We start from the raw sequence: 24167 nt of genomic DNA, 5'->3' as shown, positions 1-24167 counted from the left end.
TGTTTGCCAATATTGTTGCCCATTTATCCCCCCCAACCACAGTTCTATTCTCAGCCCCTCAAAATCAGCTTTTCTCCAATCTATTAACCTGGTTTTCGTCATACTTATGTCCTACTCAATTATCATCTTAAAGCATATTATATTATGGTCACTATTACCTGTACGTTCCCCTACCTTTACTTCTCTTATCTGTTCTGGTTCATTCCCCATTATTAGATCCAATATCAAATCCTCCCTTGTTGGGCTTTTTACATATTGGGTTAGAAATTAATCCTGTACACATTGTAGGAACTCCATTCCCTTATCCCCTTTATCTACCTCTTATGTCCAATTAATATCAGGGTAGTTGAAATTCACCATGATTAATATTCTATTTTCTTTTTTTTACTCATTTCCCTAATTTGTCTGCATATTTCTTCCTCCACCTCCCCTCCACTATTAGGTGGTCTGTAGACTACGCCTATTAGTGTGATTGATCCTTTATTATCTTTTATCTCTGTCCATATGGATTCTATTTTTGTCTTGCTGATATCTGCATCACTTTTTTCTACTGCCATTATGTTGTCCCTAATAAGTACAGCTACTCCATCTCCCCTTTTTCCCTCCCTATCTTTTCTAAATATGTTATACCCTGCAATTCCCAGTCCTGATATTTCTGTAGCCATGTCTCAGTAATCACTACTATGTCTGGTTCCTCGCACCATATGATTGCCTCCAGCTACCCTGTTTTATTACGGACACTGTGTGCATTGCTGTACAGACAGTTTAACTCATTTTTAATAGGATTTCCTCTCACTTTATGTTTAACCACCTTTTTAGACTTCTGTTCTATAACACCATTTATTCCCTTGCCATGAATGTCCTCCATTACTTTATTCTTTCCTGTGCTCTTTTCCTGTTTTGTTTATATTTAGGCTGGTTACGTTTCTTGTAGATTCCTCCCCCCATCTTACTAGTTTAAAGCCTTTGCCACTTCCCTATTTACCTTTTCCACTAGGACACGGGTCCCATCCTGGTTCAGGTGGAGCCCGTCCCATCGGTACAGCTCCTTCCTGTCCCAGAACTGGTGCCAGTGTCCCATGAAAAGGAACCTCTCTTTCCCACACTGGCCCTTTAGCCACATGTTAATTGTCCTGATCTGTCTGCTTCTATGCCAATTTGCACGTGGCTCGGGCAATAATCCAGAGATTATTACCCTCGAGGTCCTGCTTTTTAATTTAGATCCTAACTCCTGATACTCTTTCAGCAGGACCTCCTCCCTGTTCCTAGCTATGTCATTTGTTCCAACATGGAGCACAACAACTGGATTTCCACCCTCCCTTTCCAAGTTCCTCTCCAGCCGCCGTGAGATATCCCTTACTCTGGCACCAAGTAGACAACACACCCTTCGGGATTCTCATTCTTGGCTACAGAGGATGCCAGCTATCCCCCTAATTATAAAGTCCCCTATCACTACATTTCTATTCTGCTGTCTCCCCCCCCCCCTTAGACAGCCTTCTGAGCCACGGTGCCTTGGTCTGCATTGTGGCTGTCCTCCCAGCAGTCTTTCTCCTTGTCCTCACAGGTAGCGAGTACATCGTATCTGTTGGACAGGATCAGTGTCTGCGGGACCTCCTTCTCAGCTTCTCCTAAATCCCTGCTACCCATCTCCTTAACAGTCACACGTTCCCTTTCCTGAACCTGTGCTTTCCTCTGGGGTGTGACTGTATTCTGGATAAAACTGTCCAGAAATTCCTCCCCCTCCCTCATGTGAAGGAGTGTCTCCAACTTGCACTCCAGCTCAATGATTCTGAGCCAGAGAGATTCGAGATGGAGACATCTCCTGTTTGGGACAGTCTCGCTGTCCATAAACTCCCACATACTGCAGCCCAGACATACAACCTGCCCTGCCATATCTTAGTCTACCCTTATTTTATTTTTTTAATTAGTTAAAGTCTTTAATCAACGATTATTTATAGTTATATTAATTAGTTTAACTAGTCAAGCTATAAATTTAATACAGTATGTTATAGTTTTCTGCTCCTAATTTAAACCACTGTCCTAGATTAAAGAAACCTTAATACTCACCAACCAATCACCTGCCTGCTGTCCTGTGATGTCACACCTTGTTTTTCTGGAAATCGTGGAAGGTCCCACTGCCGCTGGTGCCTCCGATTAGGTCCGTGCTGTTCATCTCCCCAACACTGCCACTGGCAACACGGGAGAAAAGTTTGTTCGGGGAATATCTACCTTTTGTTGCATGTTGTTTTATTTAGATGCAGGGATTCAAAGGTCGCCGGACCGAGGTTTTTAAATGGTATAGCTGCTAATCAGCTATTCGCCACCCACCACCGCTGTGTGCCTGCCGCACTTCCGAAGATCTGGAAGTTTGCACTGGAGGGAGCTGCTGCCTGCGCAAGCCAGAGCAGTTACAGCAGTGGTGGAGATGCTGTGGATCAGAAGAGGGCAAAGTGTAAGCAATAGAAGTTTGTGTCTAGACACAAGCAATTGTTTGAAATGAATTGCTGCCTTGCCCGACATTTAATTTGTTTCGCAGAGGTATTCCTTGCATTATAAAACCATGTAGCAGTTCCTTTTTGGAGTATCTCTTGTCATGGTTTCAAATTGAATTTACATTTTCTGAATGTAACAGTGCAGGCGCAAAGGCAAAAGGCACTAGATGATTTTTTTTTTGTCCTTGAAAAGCGGTGCATTTTGTTTTGGGAACTGGGGATTGGGGGTCATGGAGAGAGGGAGCCTGCAAAATGAGGGAGATTGAGGGTTATGGGGAAGAGTGGGATAGAGAGGGAGACTGGAGGCTGGGGGGAATTGGTGATCGAGTCGTGGGGTGGCAAAGAGGGAGAGTGGAGAATGGGTTGGACATGGGAATCACTATTTTCTGCAAAGACTGGAGTTGGAGCAGCACCGTGAGAGGAGCCAGTAAAGGGGTGAGTGAAACCCGGGGACTGACCAGTGCAGGGATAGTCTAGCTGTAGTTTCAGGGTAGCAGTGGGTTGTAGGAATACTACTAGTTACAGGTAGGATATTGGGGTGTTACACATGGCAGTTACATACAGACTTTGAGTTATTACATTACTGTTGATGAGGGAAATTTGAATTTTACCAGTATTAATATTAGTTATCGGTGCACTTTGCTTATTGGTGGAATCAACGTTCCTCCCACCTCTGGTTTCCTCCTGCGATTCGCTCCCCCGCCCTCAAATTCCCCATTTCCCAGCTCTCGGTTTCCTGTCTTCATTTCCTCGCGGGTGGCCTCCTGGTTCTCTGAACTTCTTGCACAACAGCTGCTGGCACAAAACCACAAGTAAAGATACTCAACTACAGGGGACCCAACCTCTAAAGGTAAATACAGTAACATTTGCAGATGTCATGTGATCAGATGTCACACGGTCAGGCCGTCACGTGATCAAACCTCCAAGAATGCCTCAAACAGCATTGGGAGCCCTATTTTCCAGTCACAATAACATGATTGAATTTATCCACTGAAATGCCTTTCATTGGCTTTCTTAGGTTTTTACTGAGGGCCTCAGCCTCTCCCAAATACCTGGGCTTGAAATTGATATTTTTGACCAGTTGTGACTCATCTGGAGGCAGATGTGCAGTCTGAGCATATGTAATGTACCCAATTTTCCAGGATGCACCAGCAACATTCAGTCAGCCAAACAGTGTCTTTCCTTATTTTAATTTGAGTTCAATTTTCAGAGTTGAATGGTGAAGTAAACCACCTCTAATTATCACCTGATTTATCATGTGTTTTGTTGATAGTTAGAAAATGTAAATATTCTAATTGCTAACAGTCGTCAGACACTTTCAGTGCACTGTCCCACCACTGGGTCAACAGTGAAACTGACCATAATCTCCTGTTGCCTTGCTCTCCCTCCGCCCCTCCAAAAATGGACGACACCCTTGAATTTATTAAACAGGATCTCCTGTAACCCCCCCCTCTGAACTCCTGAATGTTACTAAATAAGATCTTGTGTAATCTCTTCCCACCATTTTAGTCTAGGGGTTTCCAAATCACATTTCATATTTATAAACACAGGACACGGTGTTTAAAGGATAACAAAAAGTCTTTATTAATGATGTACATTTTACCTTCACTACAGTTCAGGATCTAACCCCACTTTTCTCCTTCCCGTCACAAACTTTAACTACATCAGAGATACTAAACTTCTCTTTCCCCTCCGCCCTCCCACCCCTCAAATTAATATAGTTAACTGCAAAGTGTTAAACACAGGCATCCAGGCAGCTGTACAAAGTAATTGCAGCTGTCCTGGAAATCCTGTTTTATAGATTACTACACAAAATGAGACAGCCCCTGTAGAGGTCAGATCCAGCTAAAGAATGATTTTGAAATAATCCATTTAAAAACATCAGCAGCCTTGGGATCAAACTACCTAGACATTAGTCATCTTCACTGTCTTTATCCAGTTTCACTCGAATATTTTTTCGATTCCTCTTTCTTCCACTATGAAACACCACTGACTCGTGCACCTTCTCCCCTGTAGTCACTCGTTTTCTATCCTTTGCCGGCTCCTCTGCATCTTTATCATGCCACCATGCTTTCACGTCCTCCACTTCCTTGACTTCACCGTAATCTAGGTGTGCCAGGTCCACCTGCCCAGGATCCTCTGGATTCAGTTCTTCTCTCTTTGCTATCTTCCTGGCCACACCAAGCTTACTGCCATGACCTTCCTGTTCTGTCCTGTCTACATAATCTGCCATGCTGCCTGCTGGTTTCGATGGCTTGGTGAATAGGATTTTACCAGCAACACCATCAGACTCTTGATTGAAACAGGAAGTGAAGCTTTCATCCAAGTCTACTGTAGATTTTTCTTTTCTCTGTTTCTTCAAGCCCTCCATGAACTCGAACGCCACTGCTGCATTCTTCTTATTGCTGGTTTCAGGAACATCCTCCAGGCTGTACTTGGTCCAGCGTTCTGGATGCAGAAGATAATCTGGGACAGACTGTGCTTTTTTACACAAGGCGCTGCTCTGCTTTCCTCTGGGAGGCTCTCCGATGACCTTTCTCTTTGAAGGAGAACTGCTCTGGTTTCCTGGAGGAGACCCCCCTGTCACCTTTCTCTGAGGAGCTGGATTTGGCGGACGCTTGAATTCTCCGTCAATGATGCTGTTGTCCCTGGGTTGAGATGCATCAAATTTTACTGCATTTTCCAAACCACTGAATATATTCTGACTACGAAAAGAGAAGCCAGAACTAGTTCCTCGTAGCTGAAACAGCTGTGATGGAGGGCTGTTTCCAACGGTAGATAGAGAATGATCCGACATGTAGTCACACTGGGGTTCAACCCCATCAACAGGCGAGTCATCTGGGGACCAGGAGTCTGGATCAGATTCACTAAGAGGTGACAAGGAATTAAATGACTGTAGATTTGTCTCCGAGTCAGTGTCACTGAGTGATACTGCATCACTGGGTAACCTGGTTTCGTGATCAGGGTCTTTTAGAAGCAAAAGATCCGTGGAAACCATGTTGGTCTCTCCGTCGGCCATTTTATTGCAATAATAATGAAGCGTCTTCTTCAGAAGGCACTGCAGCAAACAGATGCTTCCAGATGTCCAGGGAGCTCACAGCCTGGTAAGAAAACAGCAAAATATTGTAGTATAGTACAAAGCTCAGTAGATCAAGGGACTTTAAGCACACGCAAACTTTTTACAAAGCAACATGCTTTATATGTATTAAAAATATTGTAATAGTAGCGACATATAAATATTAAATCAAGGTACCATCACACCTTAAACAGCAAAAGTACAATGCAGTCAGTTCTGCAGCTCTGACAAAAGGACATCAACCTGAAACGTTAACTCTGTTTCTCTCCGCACAGAAGATGCTCCTGACATGCTGAGTATTTCCAGCATTTTGTTTTTATTTCAATGCAGTCAGACCTGACTAGTCCATATACATTGGGAGCCCACTATTTTGTAACACAATAAAAATCAGTGTACTAATGAGACATCAATATTAAAATAAAAACTCAACAAACTTGTAATTCATTATTCAAGTTACTCATCCAGAATAACTAGAATCACAGAATGGTTACAGCACAGAAGCAGGCCATTCGGCCCGTCGAGCCCGAGCCAGCTCTCTGCAAGAGCACTTCAGCTAGTCCCCCGTAGCCCTGCAAATTTTTTTACTTCAGGGACTTATCCAATTCTCTTTTGAAATCCACAATTGAATCTGCCTCCACCACCCTTTCAGGCAGTGCATTCCAGATCCTAACCACTTGCTGTGTAAAAAAGTTTTTCCTCATGTCGTCTTTGGTTCTTTTGCCAATCACCTTAAATCTGTGTCCTCTGGTTCTCGACCCTTCCGCCAACGGGAACAGTTTCTCTCTATCTACTCTGTCTAGACCCCTCATGATTTTGAGCACCTCTATCAAATCTCCTCTCAGCCTTCTCTGCTCTAAGGAGAACAACCCCAGCTTCTCTAGTCTATCCACGTAACTGAATTCCCTCATCCCTGGAACCATTCTTGTAAATCTTTTCTGCACCCTCTCTAAGGCCTTCACATCCTTCATAAAGTGCAGTGCCCAGAATTGGACACAATACTCCAGTTGAGGCCAAACCAGTGTTTATAAAGGTTCATCATAACTTCCTTGCTTTTGTACTCTATGCCTCTACTTATGAAGTCCAGGATCCCGTTTGCTTTTATAACCGCTTTCGCAACCTGCCGTGCCACCTTCAACGATTTGTGTACATATACCCCCAGGTCTCTCTGTTCATGCACCCCCTTTAGAATTTTACCCTTTAGTTTATATTGCCTCTCCCTGTTCTTCCTATCAAAATGTATCACTTCTGCGTTAAATTTTATTTGCCACGTGTCCGCCCATTCCACCAGCCTGTGTCTTCTTGAAATCTATTACTATCCTCCTCACTGTTCACTATACGTCCAAGTTTTGTGTCATTTGCAAATTTTAACATTTTGCCCTGTACACTCAAGTCTAAGTCATTAATATATATAAACTTGTAAATTTTGTTTTTGTCTGCACTTCACTGAGAAATATCGCAACTGTGGTCAAAATTCCCCAAGAATAACTGTGGGGAACAGTTTAGCACCAGTAAGTGGTTTCAGTTGAACATGGGTGATTCTGTGCAGCTAGCTGGGTCAGTTCGGCGGTGGCCAGCTGGGTCAGCGCGGCGGTGGCCAGCTGGGTCAGCGCGGCAATACACATCAACTATGGTTTTTTTTAAATGACTTGGGTTGATGTGTAAAAATATATTTGCAGGTCCGTGTACTAATGAAAAATGGATTAACTAAATCTGACTGTATATGAAACAAAAACCATAATGGCATCATTAAAGGTTCCCAACCCAATTGTTTCCCTTCCCCCCTTATTTCCTGGAAGTGATGATTTTTGCAGGGGACACAGTTCTACAAATACCAATTGTCCTCTCATACTTCTTCCAAGTCACAAATCTTCATACAGCTATCATCAGGCTATTTCACTATGCATCCATACATTGCTTGTAATTCAGCAAGGATCATTGGGGAATAATCAAAAATAGAAACCCATGCTGATTTTAGCCTTTCCCAGCTCAAGGACATCAAGGTAGGGTTCCCAGTGCCACGCCAGCTGGGACTGCCAGCTTTGCACAAACCAGGGATGGAACCCAGGAGTTCCTGGTCTTTGTAGCCCAGTACCACACTGGGGGGTGTCTTTACACAATGAGCTACCAAATTAGCCCAACTGCACCTTTAAGGTAAAATGCTGTGAGTAATCAGATGGAGGTTATTTCTCGGAGATTGACTTTCCAACTGCAGTGCTAACTTTATAGTCCTCCATTTGAGAGTTATCATAAACTCAGCTATTGAGCTTTGCCTCAAATCCGCTTCGGCTTCTGTAAATCAGCTACAGTCCACCTTGTTGGATTTCAGGGAACATGAAACGCAGTGAAAGGATTTATACTTTGTGGGCAGTGCTACCATTATAGCTTCCAGCGCCACTGTACAAATACTGTTTTACTTTAGCTACTTTTCTTTTAAGCATCTTTCTTTTGTGCTCAAAGTAGAGGGCATCAGTACTGGGAATGGAAAACTTTCCATTTTGGTGCCTACTGTCTATCAAACACTTTGGGGTCAGGTATGAAACAAGTGGTTGTAGAGTATGCTATGCCCGAACTCCACGAGCATCCTCTAGTACACCAGTCTGATTTTTTTTTCCCATTTCCTACACCAGCCATCCTGAGTGAGATTGCCAATTGAAATTCAACAGGATTACCATCACTAAATCCCCCACCATCAATATCCTGGCGTCACCATTGACCAGAAACTTAACTGGACCAGCCACATAAATACTGTGGCTACAAGAGTAGGTCAGAGGCTGGGTATTCTGTGGTGAGTGTCTCACCTCCTGGCTCCCCAAAGCCTTTCCACCATCTACAAGGCACAAGTCAGGAGTGTGATGGAATATTCTCCACTTGCCTGGATGAGTGCAGCTCCAACAACACTCAAGAAGCTTAACACCATCAAGGACAAAGCAGCCCGCTTGATTGGCACCCCATCTACCACCTTAAACATTCACTCCCTCCACCACCGACGTACCGTGGCTGCAGTGTGTCTACAAAATGCACTGCAGCAACTCACCAAGGCTTCTTCAACAGCACCTCCCAAACCCACCACCTAGAAGGATAAGGGCAGCAGGTGCATGGGAACACCACCACCTCCAAGTTCCCCTCCAAGTCACACACCATCCTGACTTGGAAACATATCGCCATTCCTTCATCGTCACTGGGTCAAAATCCAGGAACTCGCTCCCTAACAGCACTGTGGGGGGTACCTTTGCCACATGGACTGCAGGGGTTCAAGAAGGCGGTTCACCACCACCTTCTCAAGGGCAATTAGGGATGGAGAATAAATGCTGGCCTAGCCAGCAATGCCCACATCCCGTGAATGAATTAAAAATAAAATTAGCATCACATTAGAAGCTTTCTTGTGCTATGGACCAAGAACTAGATTGACTGACCAAATTCATTTTACAGACAATCCTTATTGCCAGCAGACATAGAACACTTCCATCCCATAAATCTAGGCTACATTTCAGTCCAAGTCTCAGAGGTGAAGGGCAAGTGCCTAACTCACTATACCACTCAGTCACCCCCAACGTTTTCTGTTAGGATCCTTTCTTGGCTGAGATCTTGGCCAGGCTGCCTACTACCCAGCCTTTATCAATACCCTTCTGTAATGGGTAATAATATAGCACGTACTAGCTATCCTAGCAACTTTATTCTTCTAAGATTTGGTACTGTCTCTGAGAAAACCCCATTAACTCAGCCTCCTATTTAACTGCAGGCCCCCACTTACCTCAGCCTCCTGACTACCCGCAGGCCCCCACTTACCTCAGCCTCCTCTTACCTCAGCCTCCTGACTACCCGCAGGCCCCCCATTACCTCAGCCTCCTGTCTAACCGCAGCCCAACCCCCCTCCTTACCTCAGCCTCCTGTCTACCTGCAGGCCCCCTCCTTACCTCAGCCTCCTGTCTAACCGCAGGCCCCCTCCTTACCTCAGCCTCCTGTCTAACCGCAGGCCCCCTCCTTACCTCAGCCTCCTGTCTAACCACAGGCCCCCTCCTTACCTCAGCCTCCTGTCTAACCGCAGGCCCCCTCTTTACCTCAGCCTCCTGTCTAACCGTAGGCCCCCTCCTTACCTCAGCCTCCTGTCTAACCGTAGGCCCCCTCCTTACCTCAGTCTCCTGTCTAACCGCAGGCCCCCTCCTTACCTCAGCCTCCTGTCAAACCGCAGGCCCCCTCCTTACCTCAGCCTCCTGTCTACCTGCAGGCCCCCTCCTTACCTCAGCCTCCTGTCAAACCGCAGGCCCCCTCCTTACCTCAGCCTCCTGTCTACCTGCAGGCCCCCTCCTTACCTCAGCCTCCTGTCTAACCGCAGGCCCCCTCCTTACCTCAGCCTCCTGTGTAACCGCAGGCCCCTCCTTACCTCAGCCTCCTGTGTAACCGCAGGCCCCTCCTTACCTCAGCCTCCTGTCTAACCGCAGGCCCCTCCTTACCTCAGCCTCCTGTGTAACCGCAGGCTTCCTCCTTACCTCAGCCTCCTGTCTAACCGCAGGCCCCCTCTTTACCTCAGCCTCCTGTCTAACCGTAGGCCCCCTCCTTACCTCAGCCTCCTGTCTACCTGCAGGCCCTCCTTATCTCAGCCGCTGTCTGACTACAATATGAATTGCGGTTACAATTATGTTTTATAGACAATGATTTATGCTGGCAAAGTCCATAATCAATACTTTTAAACGCAACTTATAAACCAGGTTTCTGGGTTAGCTTGAAACTGTGGCTGTCCTGGTTCCTGTGGATGGACCTACGGACCAGAAATTATAAACTGGAGCTTGAGGATGTAACGTGAATGTCCAAAAAGACACTGCATGGTCTATTTTTGTCCTGTATTCATTGTACAGAGAAACATGTGAAAATTGATCATGGGGAATACATTGATTGCTTTCTACTTAATTTATTGCTGCCTAAACCAACTGTTTCTTAACAATAGTTTTTATTTTCTATAACAGCTGAGACTTTATGTCTTTCAATGAAAGTGATGTGAAATACAGCTGATATTAAGGTGGAAAATAAATAACAAGCTGCAACTTACATATTGAATAAAAAAGGAAACTGTGATTCAGACAACATAAAATATTTGTGTCACATTTTCTAAAGAGTATTCCACCCAGTGCTAACTGGTGATTTAACGTGTGTAAATGGTTCTACCCCAAAGTACATCCTCCAGATCCCTAGAATACAGCGACTCCTGACAATTTGATAAATCAAAGATCACATCGTAATTGGAGTGAGTCACGTAGCAAACTTGGAAGGAGAGGCAGAAGTAACTTGTGTTGTATCAAAGCCCTGATAAAGGGATCCGTTCAAAGATCTGTTACACTGTACCACTATCACTTTCTGGAATGAAGTTACATTTTTAGCCCAATGTTAAATCAGTACAAAACTATAATATACTCGAGAATACAACCAGTTAGTCTCGGGACACATAAGGCACTACCACATTGCCCCTCCAGTATCAATCACAGGGGGAACCTATTGATCAATGCTTACTTTGTTCTGAGACTGGACTAGTTTCCCTCCTTCTCGGTCTGTCAAAGCTACCAGCGTCCTGAGCTCACACACCCTGTAAAACAAAGATCAAGAGCCCTCAAGTTAGTGCTTTTAGTTGTTACTTCCCTTCTGTATCAGTCATAGTTCAAATATCCAAACAAATGTAAATAGATTGTTTTCTTTTAACTTCTGCTATTTTCCATTCCTTTTTGCAGTTTTATCCATTAACGTCCATCTGAATCCTTGTAACAGGCAGACTAATGATTCACATGGACGTTAAAGATTCCAGGAAACTATTCCAAGTGGAGCACAGAGTTCCCAGCATCTGGGCTTACACCTTTTCCTCAATGAACACTACCAAAAACTGATTAACTGGTCATTCATCTCATTGCCGTTTGTTTGCTTATACACAACCATTAATTCATTTCAAGGTAGTTCATTGTATGTCAAGTGCTTTGGGATGGAAATAAAGTAGGGTAATTTCTTCATGTTATTTTATGTGATGTCAGATAATTACAAATATAATTTAAAAATTGGCTTTGTCCATCTTTCTCTGGAAGGACTCCGGCCGCGATTTTGCCATGTTTAGAGGTGGGTCAAAGGGTAAAATCATTTTGATTGATGGCGGGTTGCGATCCCACCACCAACCCGCCTCCAAACAATTTTCCCAAGTGTCGGGTCCCTGATTTGCGCATGGACCCGACACCTAGCGGCGGGAAGAGGATTAAAGGCAATTACCTGCCTACTAACAGGTAGTTGCTAGTAGTTGACAGGCTATTTTTGAATTTTGCCGCTTCTGCCTTGGGTTTCCCAAAGTCTGGACACCACGCCAGGTAAGTGTGACGTGTTGTGAGCCTGCTGTAATGTTTCTGGATTGATGACAGCTGCAGAAGTGGTGTGAAGGATCCAATGTTGCACTGGTGAGTCTCAGGTAAGAAAATGTTGGGATTTTTAATACATTTACACATTTCTTTAGGTTACAAGTTTTGAAATCCATGTTCAGCGCCACCGCATTGGGAGAACCTCTCTCACCAATGACAGATCGCCTCTGTCACCTCACCTGCAGCTGCCATCTATTCCAGCCTATGGAGGGAGTCATTGGAGAGCCTGGGTGCAAGAGGTGACCTTTGTGCAGTGATTGTCAGTGTTTGCAGCACCTCAATGCTGTCAAACACAGAGAAATCAACTGTCAAAAAAAAAAATTGTGCGTGGTCCCTTTCAGAAAACCGGCAATGACGTATCATCAAATGACCAGCTTCCTCTTAATTGGCCAGCAAGCCCGCAGGGCAGGCTTAACAAGGTCAATCAACGTAAAATCACGTCTGTGGGCCGGATGTAGCTGGGGACGGGACTGGAAGCTGGAAACCACCTGACCAGCACCCAACCCGCCTCCATTGATAAAGTCGCGGCTTCCGTCTTTCTTTGGCAATGGTGACCAATACACATAACTGGCTGTTCTTTTAGTGTATTCGATTCTGGGAAGGATCTCTCCAACTGTTTTCCCATGTGTAAACCTTTAGTATGTGCCGAGTGCCCATGGAATACAATCGGTGTCTACCAGATCGCCAAAGGGTACCAGTGGACACTGCAGAATGTCAAATGTTTTATTGGCTCCAATTTCAAAACTACACAAATTTAGTGAGACCTCATTTTTAGTTTGGACAGCTTATTTATTAGTAGTATTATAAATATGTTCCATTTTATAATTTTGTATTTCGGGACCACTAGGGAATCAGCACTGACTTGGGATTGGTTCTTTTACCCAGTAAACCATCGGGGAATCAGCACAGACATGGGCTCTGGGTCTTTACCAAGCAAATCACCAGGGAATCGCACAGATCTGGGAATGGTGCCGTTACCGAGTAAGCCATCAGGGAATTGGGACAGGCCTGGGAATGGTGCCGTTACCGAGTAAGCCATCAGGGAATTGGGACAGGCCTGGGAATGGTGCCGTTACTGAGTAAGCCATCAGGGAATTGGGACAGGCCTGGGAATGGTGCCATTACCGAGTAAGCCATCAGGGAATTGGGACAGGCCTGGGAATGGTGCCGTTACCGAGTAAGCCATCAGGGAATTGGGACAGGCCTGGGAATGGTGCCATTACCGAGTAAGCCATCAGGGAATTGGGACAGGCCTGGGAATGGTGCCGTTACTGAGTAAGCCATCAGGGAATTGGGACAGGCCTGGGAATGGTGCCATTACCGAGTAAACCATCAGGGAATCGGCACAGACCTGGGATTGTGCCTTTACCCAGTGAACCATCAAGGAATCAACACAGACCTGGGATTGGTATCTTTACCCAGTAAACCATCAAGGAATCGGCACAGACCTGGGATTGGTGTCTTTACCCAGTGAACCATCAAGGAATCAGCACAGACCTGGGATTGGTGCCTTTACCCAGTAAATCATCAAGGAATCGGCACAGACGTGGGATTGGTGCCTTTACCCAGTGAACCATCAAGGAATCAGCACAGACCAGGAATCAGTGCCCTTATCCACTGAACCCACACAGAGAGACTCAGTGAAAAATGGACAACTGCTGTTGAATTTGAGCCTTGCTTTGTGGAGTGCTTTAGTGTTTGGTGAGGTTGTTGATCCAATAAAGTTTTGCACCTGTGGGCTGAGTTGGTTAACTAGATATTGTAACACTGAGGTACCGAGCGTACCAAGTGTAACCATTTTTGATCCATCCAATACAAGGCATTTGGAGTAAGAGGAACGGTCCTCTCTACGTAGACCAAATTCCATGTGTCTATACATGTGCACATTTTGGCTCTCATCTCTGACCGAACCCATTAATTCTATCTCTTTTCTTTTCTCTTTTGGTCCCTCTTATTTTCTTCCGTCTCCTCGCCTTCCCATCGCCCAGTCATGCCACCTTTCATTTCTGCCCTCCTGGGTACTTTGACCCCCATTCGTACCCCAACTCATCACTACTCCTCTGCCATCCTATTCTGCTGATACTGTTCCAGGCGTGAATCCTGCTTGCATAAGTCCACAGCTACCTTGGCATACTCCGAAGGGCCAATCAAGCTTTCAGCCCTGCCTCCTTACGAGCAACAACCCAAACTGCCCCATCCTCCTCTCTCGCTGACCTTCCCGCCCAGCACATCTGCTGGGGGCTATCCTCGCCGACCTCCTTCCCATCCCACCATTGAATTCTGCCAGCGAATCAGTAATCACCGTCCCGCTACGCACTTTCCTCCAGAATGTTCGTTCATTCGCAAACCAGGCCTTTGCCATCCAAAACAATACTGTAGATGATTGCATTGACATTCATGGCTGTAACTGTGGTACACGCACGGATGGCGACACCTTGCCCCTTACTGAAGCTTACCCAGCTTTCAACTTGATCCACCCAAGACCGCCACGGTGGTGGTGTGGCCCTTATCTCCAAATCATACCTTTGCTTCTGCCCCTACCCCTCTGATACTTTCTCCTCCTTCGAACATCTCAATTTGTTCCACCCCTCTAACCTCTCCTTTCAAATCCTTATTGTCCATGTTCCCTCCCTCAACCTCTGCACTTAACGACTCCTCATCCTTGGTGATTTCAATCTTCATCGTAGCTCCCCTTGCCCGCTCTCCTCTGAATTCATTGACCTCCTGTTCTCCCTAAACCTCTCCATCTATATAAACAGTCCTACCCAAATTTATGGCTACTCCTCAACCTTGCCACTTCCTGTGACCTCTCTACTTCCATGGACTCGATCACAAACAAAGCCATCTCCAATCACTTCCTTGTATCCCTCGCCACCCACATCCCATAAGTCCCTTCCAACCACACTTCCTTCTGTGTCCATCCCTGGAAAATACTCTCCACCAAATCACTTACAATCGTAATTTCAAATACTAGGTTTTGGACCTCCATTCACAATACTTCTGCTACTATTGATCTGCTCAACTACTCCCTCAGCTCCACTTTGGATACCCTTGTAACCATCAAAACCTTTACTCTCTCCCATCCTGGTTGATGCCCTTGGTATTGCCCCCATGTTTTTTTTTTTTTTAATTCGTTCATGGGATGTCCAACATTTATTGCCCATCCCTAATTGCCCTTGAGAAGGTGGTAGTGGTGAGCCGCTTTTTTGAACTGCTGCAGTCCCACAGTGCTGTTATGGAGGGAGTTCCAGGATTTTGACCCAGCGACGATAAAGGAACGGCGATATATTTCCAAGTCAGGATGGTGTGAGACTTGGAGGGGAACTTGGAGGTGGTGATGTTGCCATGCACCTGCTGCCCTTGTCCTTCTAGGTTGCGGGTTTGGGAGATGCTGTCGAAGAAGCCTTGGCAAGTTGCTGCAGTGCATCTTGTAGATGGTACACACGGCAGCCACGGTGCGCCGGTGGTGGAGGGAGTGAATGTTTATGGTGGTGGATGAGGTGCCAATCAAGTCCTGATAAACACGAGGGAGGGAGGGAGGGAGGAAGGAAGAGAAGGTTATGCTGATAAGGTTAGATGAAGTAGGGTGGGAGGAGGCTAGTGTGGAGCATAAACACTAGCACAGACAGACTGGCCTGTTTCTGTAATGTACATTCTAGGTAATAAATTTATTTTAAGTTTTAAGTTAACTTCTTTCCTAAAGATGCTATCTTGTCTGGGATACAATGCCATAAGTGCCAAGCACCTTCTATCACCTTATTCCAATGGCCATTCTTCATAAATGAGCCTGAAATGCAAATATCAGCAAGGGAGCATTGCTGCCAAGTCCCGTTTTGCCCTCTTGTCACTGGATAGTGGACAAGAACAGTAACCCCTGCTGAAATGAATGCCAGACCAATCTCAGTAGTAAATGGCTGACCCCTTATCCTGAGACTATGGCCCCTAGTTCTAGACACTCCAGCCAGGGGAAACAGCCTCTCAGCATCCACCTGGTCAACCCCCTCAGAATCTTGTCTATTTCAATGAGATCACCTCTTATTCTTCTAAACTTCTACTCAATCTCTCCTCATAGGACAACCCTCTCATCCCAGGAATCAATCTAGTCAACCTTCATTGCACCCCCTCTAAGGCAAGCTTATCCTTTCTCAGATACGAAGACCAAAGCCCTGTACAATTGTAGCAAAACCTCTTTACTCTTGTACTCCAACCCCCCTTGCAATAAAGGCCAATATATCATTTGCCTTCCTAATTGCTTGCTGTACCTGCATGTTAACTTTCTGTGTTTTGTGTACAAGGACACCCAAATCCCTCTAAACATCAACATTTAATAAGACGATAGCAAAATACTGCAGATACTGGAAATCCGAAATAACAGAAAATGCTGGAAAAACTCAGCAGGTCAGGCAACATCCGTGGAGAGAAATTTGAGTTGACGTTTCGGGCCAAAAATATTCTGTTTTTCTATTCTTTCTACCAAAGTGAATAACCTCACATTTCCCCACATTATTCTCCATCTGCCATCTTCTTGCCCACTCACTTAACGTGTCTGTATCCCTTTGCAGACTCTGTGTCCTCCTCACAGATTGCTTTCCCACCAAGCTTTGCATCATCAGCAAACTTTGATACATTACGCTTGGTCCCTTCATGTAAGTCATTAATATATATTGTAAATAGCCATGGCCCCAACACTGATCCTTCCTGCACCCCACTAGTAGCAGCCTGTCAACCTGGAAATGACCCATTTATTTCTACTGTTTTCTGTCCTTCAATCAATCCTCTATCCTTGCTAATATATTACCCCCAGCCCCATGAGCCCTTATCTTGATGATATTATGATTATGTGTGGCTATGTAGCAAACATAATTGATTGGGTTAAAACTGCAACAAATAGCATCACATGGTGGGAGGGGGGGGCTTCCCTATAGTAGAAAAGGAATTTTATTCAGTGAGCAACTAAGCCAGAATAGGAACATTCCATCCACGCTTAATCCCCCATTTTGTAGCGAGTTAGCTAATCTCCAACTAGGACAATAGTCAGGATGCTACAATTGGCTGCTAGGTTAGGGAGGAATAAACTAACCAGTGTTAACAGTCAATTGGACAAGTGTGGATTAATTAAGGAAAGCCAGCATAGATTTGTTAAAGGCAAATCGTGTTTAACTAACTTGAGTTTTTTGATGAGGTAACCAGAGAGGGTTGATGAGGGTAATGCAGTTGACGCAGTGTACATGAATTTCCAAATGGCATTCAACAAAGTGCCACATAATAGGCTTGCCAGCAAAGTTGAAGCCCATGGAATAAAAGGGACAGTGGCAGCATAGATACGGAATTGGCTAAGTGATAGGAAACAGAGAGTAGTGGTCAACAGTTGTTTTTCGGACTGGAGGAAGTTATACAGTGGTGTTCCCCAGGGGTCGGTTCTAGGACTACTGCTTTTATTCAGATATATTAATGACGTGGGTGTACAGGGCACAATTTCAACATTTGCAGATGACACAAAACTTGGAAGTATAGTGAACAGTGAGGAGGAGAGTGATAGACTTCAGGAAGACATGAAGTACTTTGATGAAGTAACAGGGAGGATTGATGAAGGGAATGCAATGGATGTTGTCTACATGGATTTTCGGAAGGCGTTTGACAAAGTACCACATAGAAAGCTGGTTAACAAACTTGAGGCTCATAGAATAGGTGGGTCAGTGGCAGCTTGGATAAGGAATTGGCTTAAGGACAGAAAACAGCAAGTTGTGGTAAATGGCAGTTTTTCACTCTCGAGGATGGTAGATAGTGGAGTTCCCCAAGGGTCAGTGCTGGGGCCACTGCTTTTTTTGATATATATAAATGACCTGGATATTGAAATACAGAATAGAATTTCTAAATTTGCCGATGACACCAAATTTGGGGGTGTGGCAAACAGTGATGATGATACCAATCAACTGCAACAGGACATAAAGGCTAGCAGACTGAATTTAATAGAGGAGTGTGAGGTGCATTTTGGCAGAAGGAGACAATATACACTTAATGGCACAGTTTTAAAGAGTGTGCAGGGACAGCGGGACCTGGGAGTTAATGTGCATAGGTCCCTGAAGGTGGCGGGACATATTGAGAGAGTGGTTAGCAAAGCGTATGGGATCTTGGGCTTTGTAAATAGAGGTATTGAGTACAAAAGTAGAGAAGTTATGCTGAACCTTTATAAAGCACTAATTAGGCCAAAACTGGAGTTCTGGGCACCACACTTTTTAGGAAGGATGTGAAGGCCTTAGAGAGGGTGCAGAAGAGATTTACGAGAATGATTCCAGGAATGAGGGACTTCAGTTACGTTGATAGACTGCAGAAACTGGGGTTGTTCTCCTTGGAGCAGAGAAGATTGAGAGGAGGTTTGATAGGTGTTCAAAATCATGGGGGGGGGGGTCTGGACAGAGTAGATAGAGGGAAACTGTTCCCATTGGCAGAAGGGTCGAGAACCAGAGGACACGGATTTAAGGAGATTGGCAAAAGAACCAAAAGCGACGCAAGAAAAAACTTTTTTATGCAGCAAGTGGTCAAGATCTGAACTGCAATGCCTGAAAGGGTGGTGGAGGCAGATTCAATCCTGGATTTCAAAAGGGAGTTGGAGAAGTATGTGATGGGAAAGAAATTTGCAGAGCTACAGGGAAAGGGCAGTGGAGTGGGACTAGCTGAAGTGCTCTTGCAGAGCCAGCACGGGTCGAATGGCCTTCTTCCCTGTTGTAACCATTCAGTGATTCTATATTTCTACTCCCCTGATCTTTATTCGTTTACCCTTGCTGGAGGTTCATGTGTGGATGTAAGTTGAGGGCAGAAACAGGCTTAGTTGTGATGACCCCTCAATGGAATAGCCTACCAATACTCACTATCCAGACTCTCTCGTGAAGGATGGCCACTTGGATAAGATGCCCAAGGGCACTAACTACAATTCGAGTCTTCAAATGAGGATGGCAGAAGATTGGGGGAAAGTTGCTCTAGTGCCCTTTATATGTACACAAATTTAATTATCACAACGGTAATGAATTATAACAGGATTTTGCTACATTAGGTTTTCTTGACTGGGCCTTTTCGTGGATCGAGCCTATCAGAAAGCACGTAAAGATGACGCACCGTGCGTGCTGATGGCGCATCTCTGGCGCCATCTCCCCCCAATCCCCTCCCCTCCCCCTCCGCGCTACTCACAGGTTCCGAGTGGTGGACAGGATACTGTTTAACTCTAAAAGGACGGCGGTTCTGTGTGCATTGAGCTGTGACTCCGAGTCCATATCCCTCTAGTCTCGATGTGGTCTGGCTGCCAGGTATCGATCGGCGCGTCGCGATACCTTCTCCCGCCTCTGTCACTCGCACTCTCTCCGGGACCGACTGATCAAAACAGACCAATGCGCACCTCGCAACCCCGTGTCGCGCAGTGCGCGCCGGGAGTGGGAGTCCGGCAGCTTCGCGCTCCCGTTGACAGTGGCAGCGCCTCGATCCCATAGAACTACAACTCCCACAATGCCTCTCCAACCACCCTGACATATTAGCACCTTTAATATTCTTCCTCGCTTTTACATGGTCACAAATTCCGTCGGATCGTGTTTTTAGTCAACGGAAATAAGCGCTTCAGCTCAGCAAAGTTGTCGGCGGTTATTGGCGGCTGCATCGACTAATCAAAAGCCGAGGTGTGAGATAGTGACCAATCAGCGTGAAGGAGAGGCGGGACCTGCAGCGTTGACCCCGCCCCCCCCGGCTCGTGGGCCGGCCCAAGCGGTTTTTTTTGCTGTTTGAATCTCACTCTGCTTCGGATAAATCGCCGGCTGGGAATGGGCGACGTTGGCCTGTTATATAAACTGCGTCCTGGTTTGTCGGCTCGCGCCGCCTCTGCTGCCATGCGCTGTGATTGGGCTGCACCGGTCAGTGGGTGGCGTCTGGGCTGGGCGGGGATTGAGTGTCGGCCGGCCGCTGTACCATCGCTGACTGGCTGCGGGGACATTAGCCCTGGATTACACCTTCTCCCCAGACCCTCGAAGATTGGCAGCTGTCAGTCAGACTGTGGCAATTGAGGTGCAAGACCCAGAGGTTTAAACCCGCACAAAACAGACACGTAAACATGACAGAGCCAAAGAAAGGCACCGGGGTGGGCTTCGTCATCCTGGTAGCTCACATCAACATGGCTATTTATTCCACTTGCTTCTGGATCCAAACTGGAGTCATGCCTGTGAGTAGTTAACCGTGATTTACTGATCGACACCGGCAGTGAGTGATCAGATAGAATGCAGTGATCAGCGCTTCCTGGTTGCGCAATGCTGGGTGGCGGGGTTGAGGGGTATTTTTCGGAAGTTTTATTGAGTTCGTTCCAATTTACACAGTTTGTTGCGTGATGATGCATTACAGGTTACATAGAATCATAGAATGATACAGCACAGGAGGTCATTTGTTCCATCGTGCCTGTGTCGGCTCTTTCAAAGATGTATCCACTTAGTCCCACTCCCCTGCTCTTTCCCCATGGTAGCCCTGCCAGTTTTTCCCCTTGAAGTATTTATCTAACTCTCTCTTGAAGGTGATTGTTGAATCTGCTTCTGCCACTCTTTCAGGCAGCACATTCCAGCTCATAACAACTCGCTGTGTAAAAAATGTTGTTTCCTCATGTTGCTCTTTTGCCAATTACCTTAAATGTCCTCCTGAAGTCTGTTGCTATCCTGCTCAATATTTACTACATTTGAGTTTTCTGTCATCTGCAGACTTTGAAATCATGCACTGTATACCCAGGTCATTTATATATATATATATCAAAAAGAGCAGTGGTCCCAACAACAGGCCCTGGGGGACTCCACTACTACATACTTCCATCCAGTCTGGAAAAACTACCACAAAAGCAAAATACTGCGGATGCTGGAAATCTGAAATAAAAACAGAAAATGCTGGAAATACTCAGCAGGTCAGGCAGCATCTGTGGAGAGAGAAACAGAGTTAATGTTTCAGGTCGATGACCCTTCGTCATTATTTCAGATTTCCAGCATCCGCAGTATTTTGCTTTTGTTAGTGTTCACTGACACTTCTCTTCTAAGAATGCCCACCTTGAAGAAGCTCTGCTCTTCTCTCCGATGGGATTTCCGTTTGTCTCTTACCTTGTTCATCTTCATTGCTTTCTGTCTCCCTTCTCATGTTTGATCAGGTATCTACCAAAACTCGCTTTCACAGCCACATATCTTTCCTCAGCAACTGTCTCCGGCTCCACTCCACGTGGATTCCAACTGAAATTCCACCCTTTATGTTTTGGATCCGCCCAGGACTACAGATATCTCCCAAGATATTCAGCGTTCCTCGAACCACTGCTCTCGCCGTATCCTGAGATCCACGCTGAATGCCATGCGCCGCCACATGAACACTCTCGACCTCTCTCTCCAGCAGCACCGACTCACTCTATCTTAAAGCTGTCCTTGCCCGCAGTTCCATTTCATCCTTCGCCTCATCCGGCACTTTAAAAAATCTTTTTTCTTCCTTTCAGGTGTCAAGGATCGCAAGCTTCAACAACTCTTGGACACCAACACTCCACTGAAACCTTCTTCCCCTTCACTTTCCTCTGACCCCATCCCTTCTTCCAATCTCACCCCCCTGCCGTGTTTTCATTATCCCCTCTGACCTTCCCCTCTCTGACCCTGAACGATCAGTCCTTAGCTTCATCCCCTTACTTTCCGCCGCCTTCGTCTCCGTGCCCACTTCTTTGGCCAGGAATTTTTCCCTGCACAGCTGACCCTTTCTCCCATTTTCAGAATTCTCGTTCTACCTGGACCCCTCCCTCTGGCCTCTTAACCTCTCTAGATCTTTTCATTGCAAACAGCGGCGTGACATTGGCCATCTCAATTTCTCTGCTCTCCTCACTCACTCCAACCTACCTCCCTCTGAACTTGCAGCACTCCATTTTCTCAGATCCAACCCCAACCCAGTTCTGACGAAGGGTCATCGACCTGAAACGTTAACTCTGTTTCTGTCTCCACAGATGCTGCCTGACCTGCTGAGTATTTCCAGCATTTTCTGTTTTTATTTCTGGAAAAACTACCGTTCACCACTACTCTGCTTTTTGTTTCTTAGCCAATTTTGTATTCACACAGCCACTTCCCTGTTAATCCCATGGACTTCAATTTTGCTACTAAGGATATTATGTGGTACTTTATCGAATGCCTTTTGAAAGTCCATATACACAGCATCAACCGCACTGCCGTCATCAACCCTCTCTGTTACTTCATCAAAGAACTCAGTCAAGTTAGTCAAACATGATTTGCCTTTAACAAATCAGTGCTGGCTTTCATTTATTAGCCCATATTTTTCCAAGTGCCAATTAATTTTGTCCCAGATTATTGTCAATAAAAGTTTCTCCACCACTGACGTTAAGCTGACTGGCCTGTAGCTTGCGAGTTTATCCCTCTCCCCTTTTTTGAGCAGGGGAGTAAAATTTGCAATCCTACAGTCCTCTGGCACCACTCCCATATCTAAGGAGAATTGGAAGATTGTGGCCAGAGTCTCCGCAATCTCCACCCTTTACTTCCCTCAGTAATCAAGGATCGGGAGACATTTCTACTTTTGAGCATTGCCGACCTTTTAAGTACTTTCTCTTTATCTATTTTTATCCGAATCAATTTCTCTCCTACCTCCTCCTTTACTGTGACATTGGCAGCATCCTCTTCTTTAGTGAAGACAGAGGCAAAGTGCTCATTTAGTATCTCAGCCATGCCCTCTGCCGCCACAAAAAGATCTTATTGGTCCCTAATCAGCCCCACCCTTTCCTTGACTACCCTTTTTACTAATTATGTGTTTATGTTGGCCACTAATCTATTCTCATACATTTTCTTTGCCCCTTTTTTCTTTTTCAGTTCTCTGTGCTTTCTGTATTCAGCCTGGTTCTCTACTGAATTAGAAACCTGACACTTATCATAAGCCTCCTTCTTGTTTCATTTTAAGCTCTATATTGTTAGCAGTCAACCTCCTTTCTCCTCTGGTTCAGAACAGCACGTTTTGAGTAAGCACAAGACTTCGTAGTAGGGTAAATGGAACAGACTTTATTGATGCACAGTAAAGGTGATCGGCCTTTAACTGTATGCAGAGAGTGGCTTTTTGCTGGTTTCTGTATCTTACAAGCACACTCTGACCACCTGTTGAAAACAATGGTCCTTTATACATCATATTTTGACTATATCAAAGGACAATGTCATAGATAAGACTGTATGACATATCTATTCCCAAACCCTTTGAAAACAGACTATTCATGTAAACAGTTGTAGTTTGTTTACTTCAAAACCACTTCCCTTAAACAAGACTTCCTTTACCTACTGTTATCTTTAGCAAATGGATGCGCTACCCCAGTTTTATTATCCTAAAACTAAAGTTATATTTTATCACCTACACTTATTTCCTTACACAAGCACTTTAACATAGAAACATAGAAGATAGGAGCAGGAGTAGGCCATTCGGCCCCTCGTGCCTGCTCTGCCATTCAATGAGATCATGGCTGATCATCCAAATTCAGTACCCTGTCCCTGCCTTCTCCCTATATACCTTGATCCCTTTAGCCTTAAGAAATATATCCAACTCCTTGAATATATTTAATGATTTCGCCTCCACTGCCTTCTGTGGTAGAGAATTCCACAGGTTCACCACTCTCTGGGTGAAGAAATTCCTCCTCATTTCAGTCCTAAATGGTTTACCCCTTATCCTTAGACTGTGACCCCTGGTTCTGGACTCCCCGGCCATCGGGAACATCCTTCCTGCATCCAGTCTGTCCAGTCCTGTTAGAATTTTATAAGTTTCAATGAGATTCCCTCTCCTTGCATGTGTTTCAATGCTGAGTCTATCAGCGAGGTACCAGTGTAGCGAAGCTTGCGGAGGAGCAGGGCAAATCTGATGGTAACTTCCGGATTTCCGCGTTAACTGCACATGTGTGGACTCCGTAAGTTGCTGTCCGATTTACTCCATAATAACGGTGAGCGCTGGTAGACTCACCATTATTCTCAATTCAAGATCCGGGACATATTTCGTATTACTATACCAACACAAATTGTACTGAATAAATTAAGTACGATCATAATTGTTGCACAGTATGTTTACTTGCCATGAAATAAAGCAGCTTAATGATTTAATTTTTAGCCTTGTCTACCAAGTGTTTTAACGGTTCACCTTCTAAAAGATTAGAGAAGCACAGATGGGGGCACATGTGAAAGACACATATCTAGTTTGGAA

The 24167-nt window shown here is 45.3% G+C and overlaps 2 protein-coding genes across 2 annotated transcripts in view; one reads left to right on the top strand and one right to left on the bottom strand.

Annotated features, from left to right (window-relative positions):
• Positions 1-4051: 4051 nt before the first annotated feature.
• On the bottom strand, positions 4052-19428 carry tssc4 (tumor suppressing subtransferable candidate 4). Its single transcript, XM_086007693.1, has 3 exons — positions 19137-19428; positions 11071-11143; positions 4052-5593 (listed from the first exon to the last, which is right to left on the bottom strand). Exon 3 carries the CDS (start codon positions 5509-5511, stop codon positions 4405-4407), a length of 1107 nt encoding a protein of 368 aa, XP_085863819.1. The 5' UTR covers positions 5512-5593; positions 11071-11143; positions 19137-19428; the 3' UTR covers positions 4052-4404.
• A 299-nt stretch (positions 19429-19727) lies between these two features.
• The window catches only part of slc67a1 (solute carrier family 67 member 1), a 123442-nt gene continuing 119002 nt past the window's right edge, over positions 19728-24167 (top strand). Inside the window, exon 1 of the mRNA XM_086007691.1 lies at positions 19728-20151. Within this exon, the coding sequence (XP_085863817.1) occupies positions 20044-20151 (108 nt within the window). The 5' untranslated portion in view covers positions 19728-20043. The remainder of the gene's footprint in view (positions 20152-24167) is intronic.

The sequence above is a fragment of the Somniosus microcephalus genome, chromosome 15 (genome assembly GCF_052327205.1).
Source record: "Somniosus microcephalus isolate GS21.2 chromosome 15, FLI_Smic_1.0, whole genome shotgun sequence".
In the NCBI taxonomy this organism is placed as follows: Eukaryota; Metazoa; Chordata; class Chondrichthyes; order Squaliformes; family Somniosidae; genus Somniosus; species Somniosus microcephalus.
Note: the sequence above shows the minus strand (reverse complement) of the source record. Positions and strands in the feature narration are given on the sequence as shown.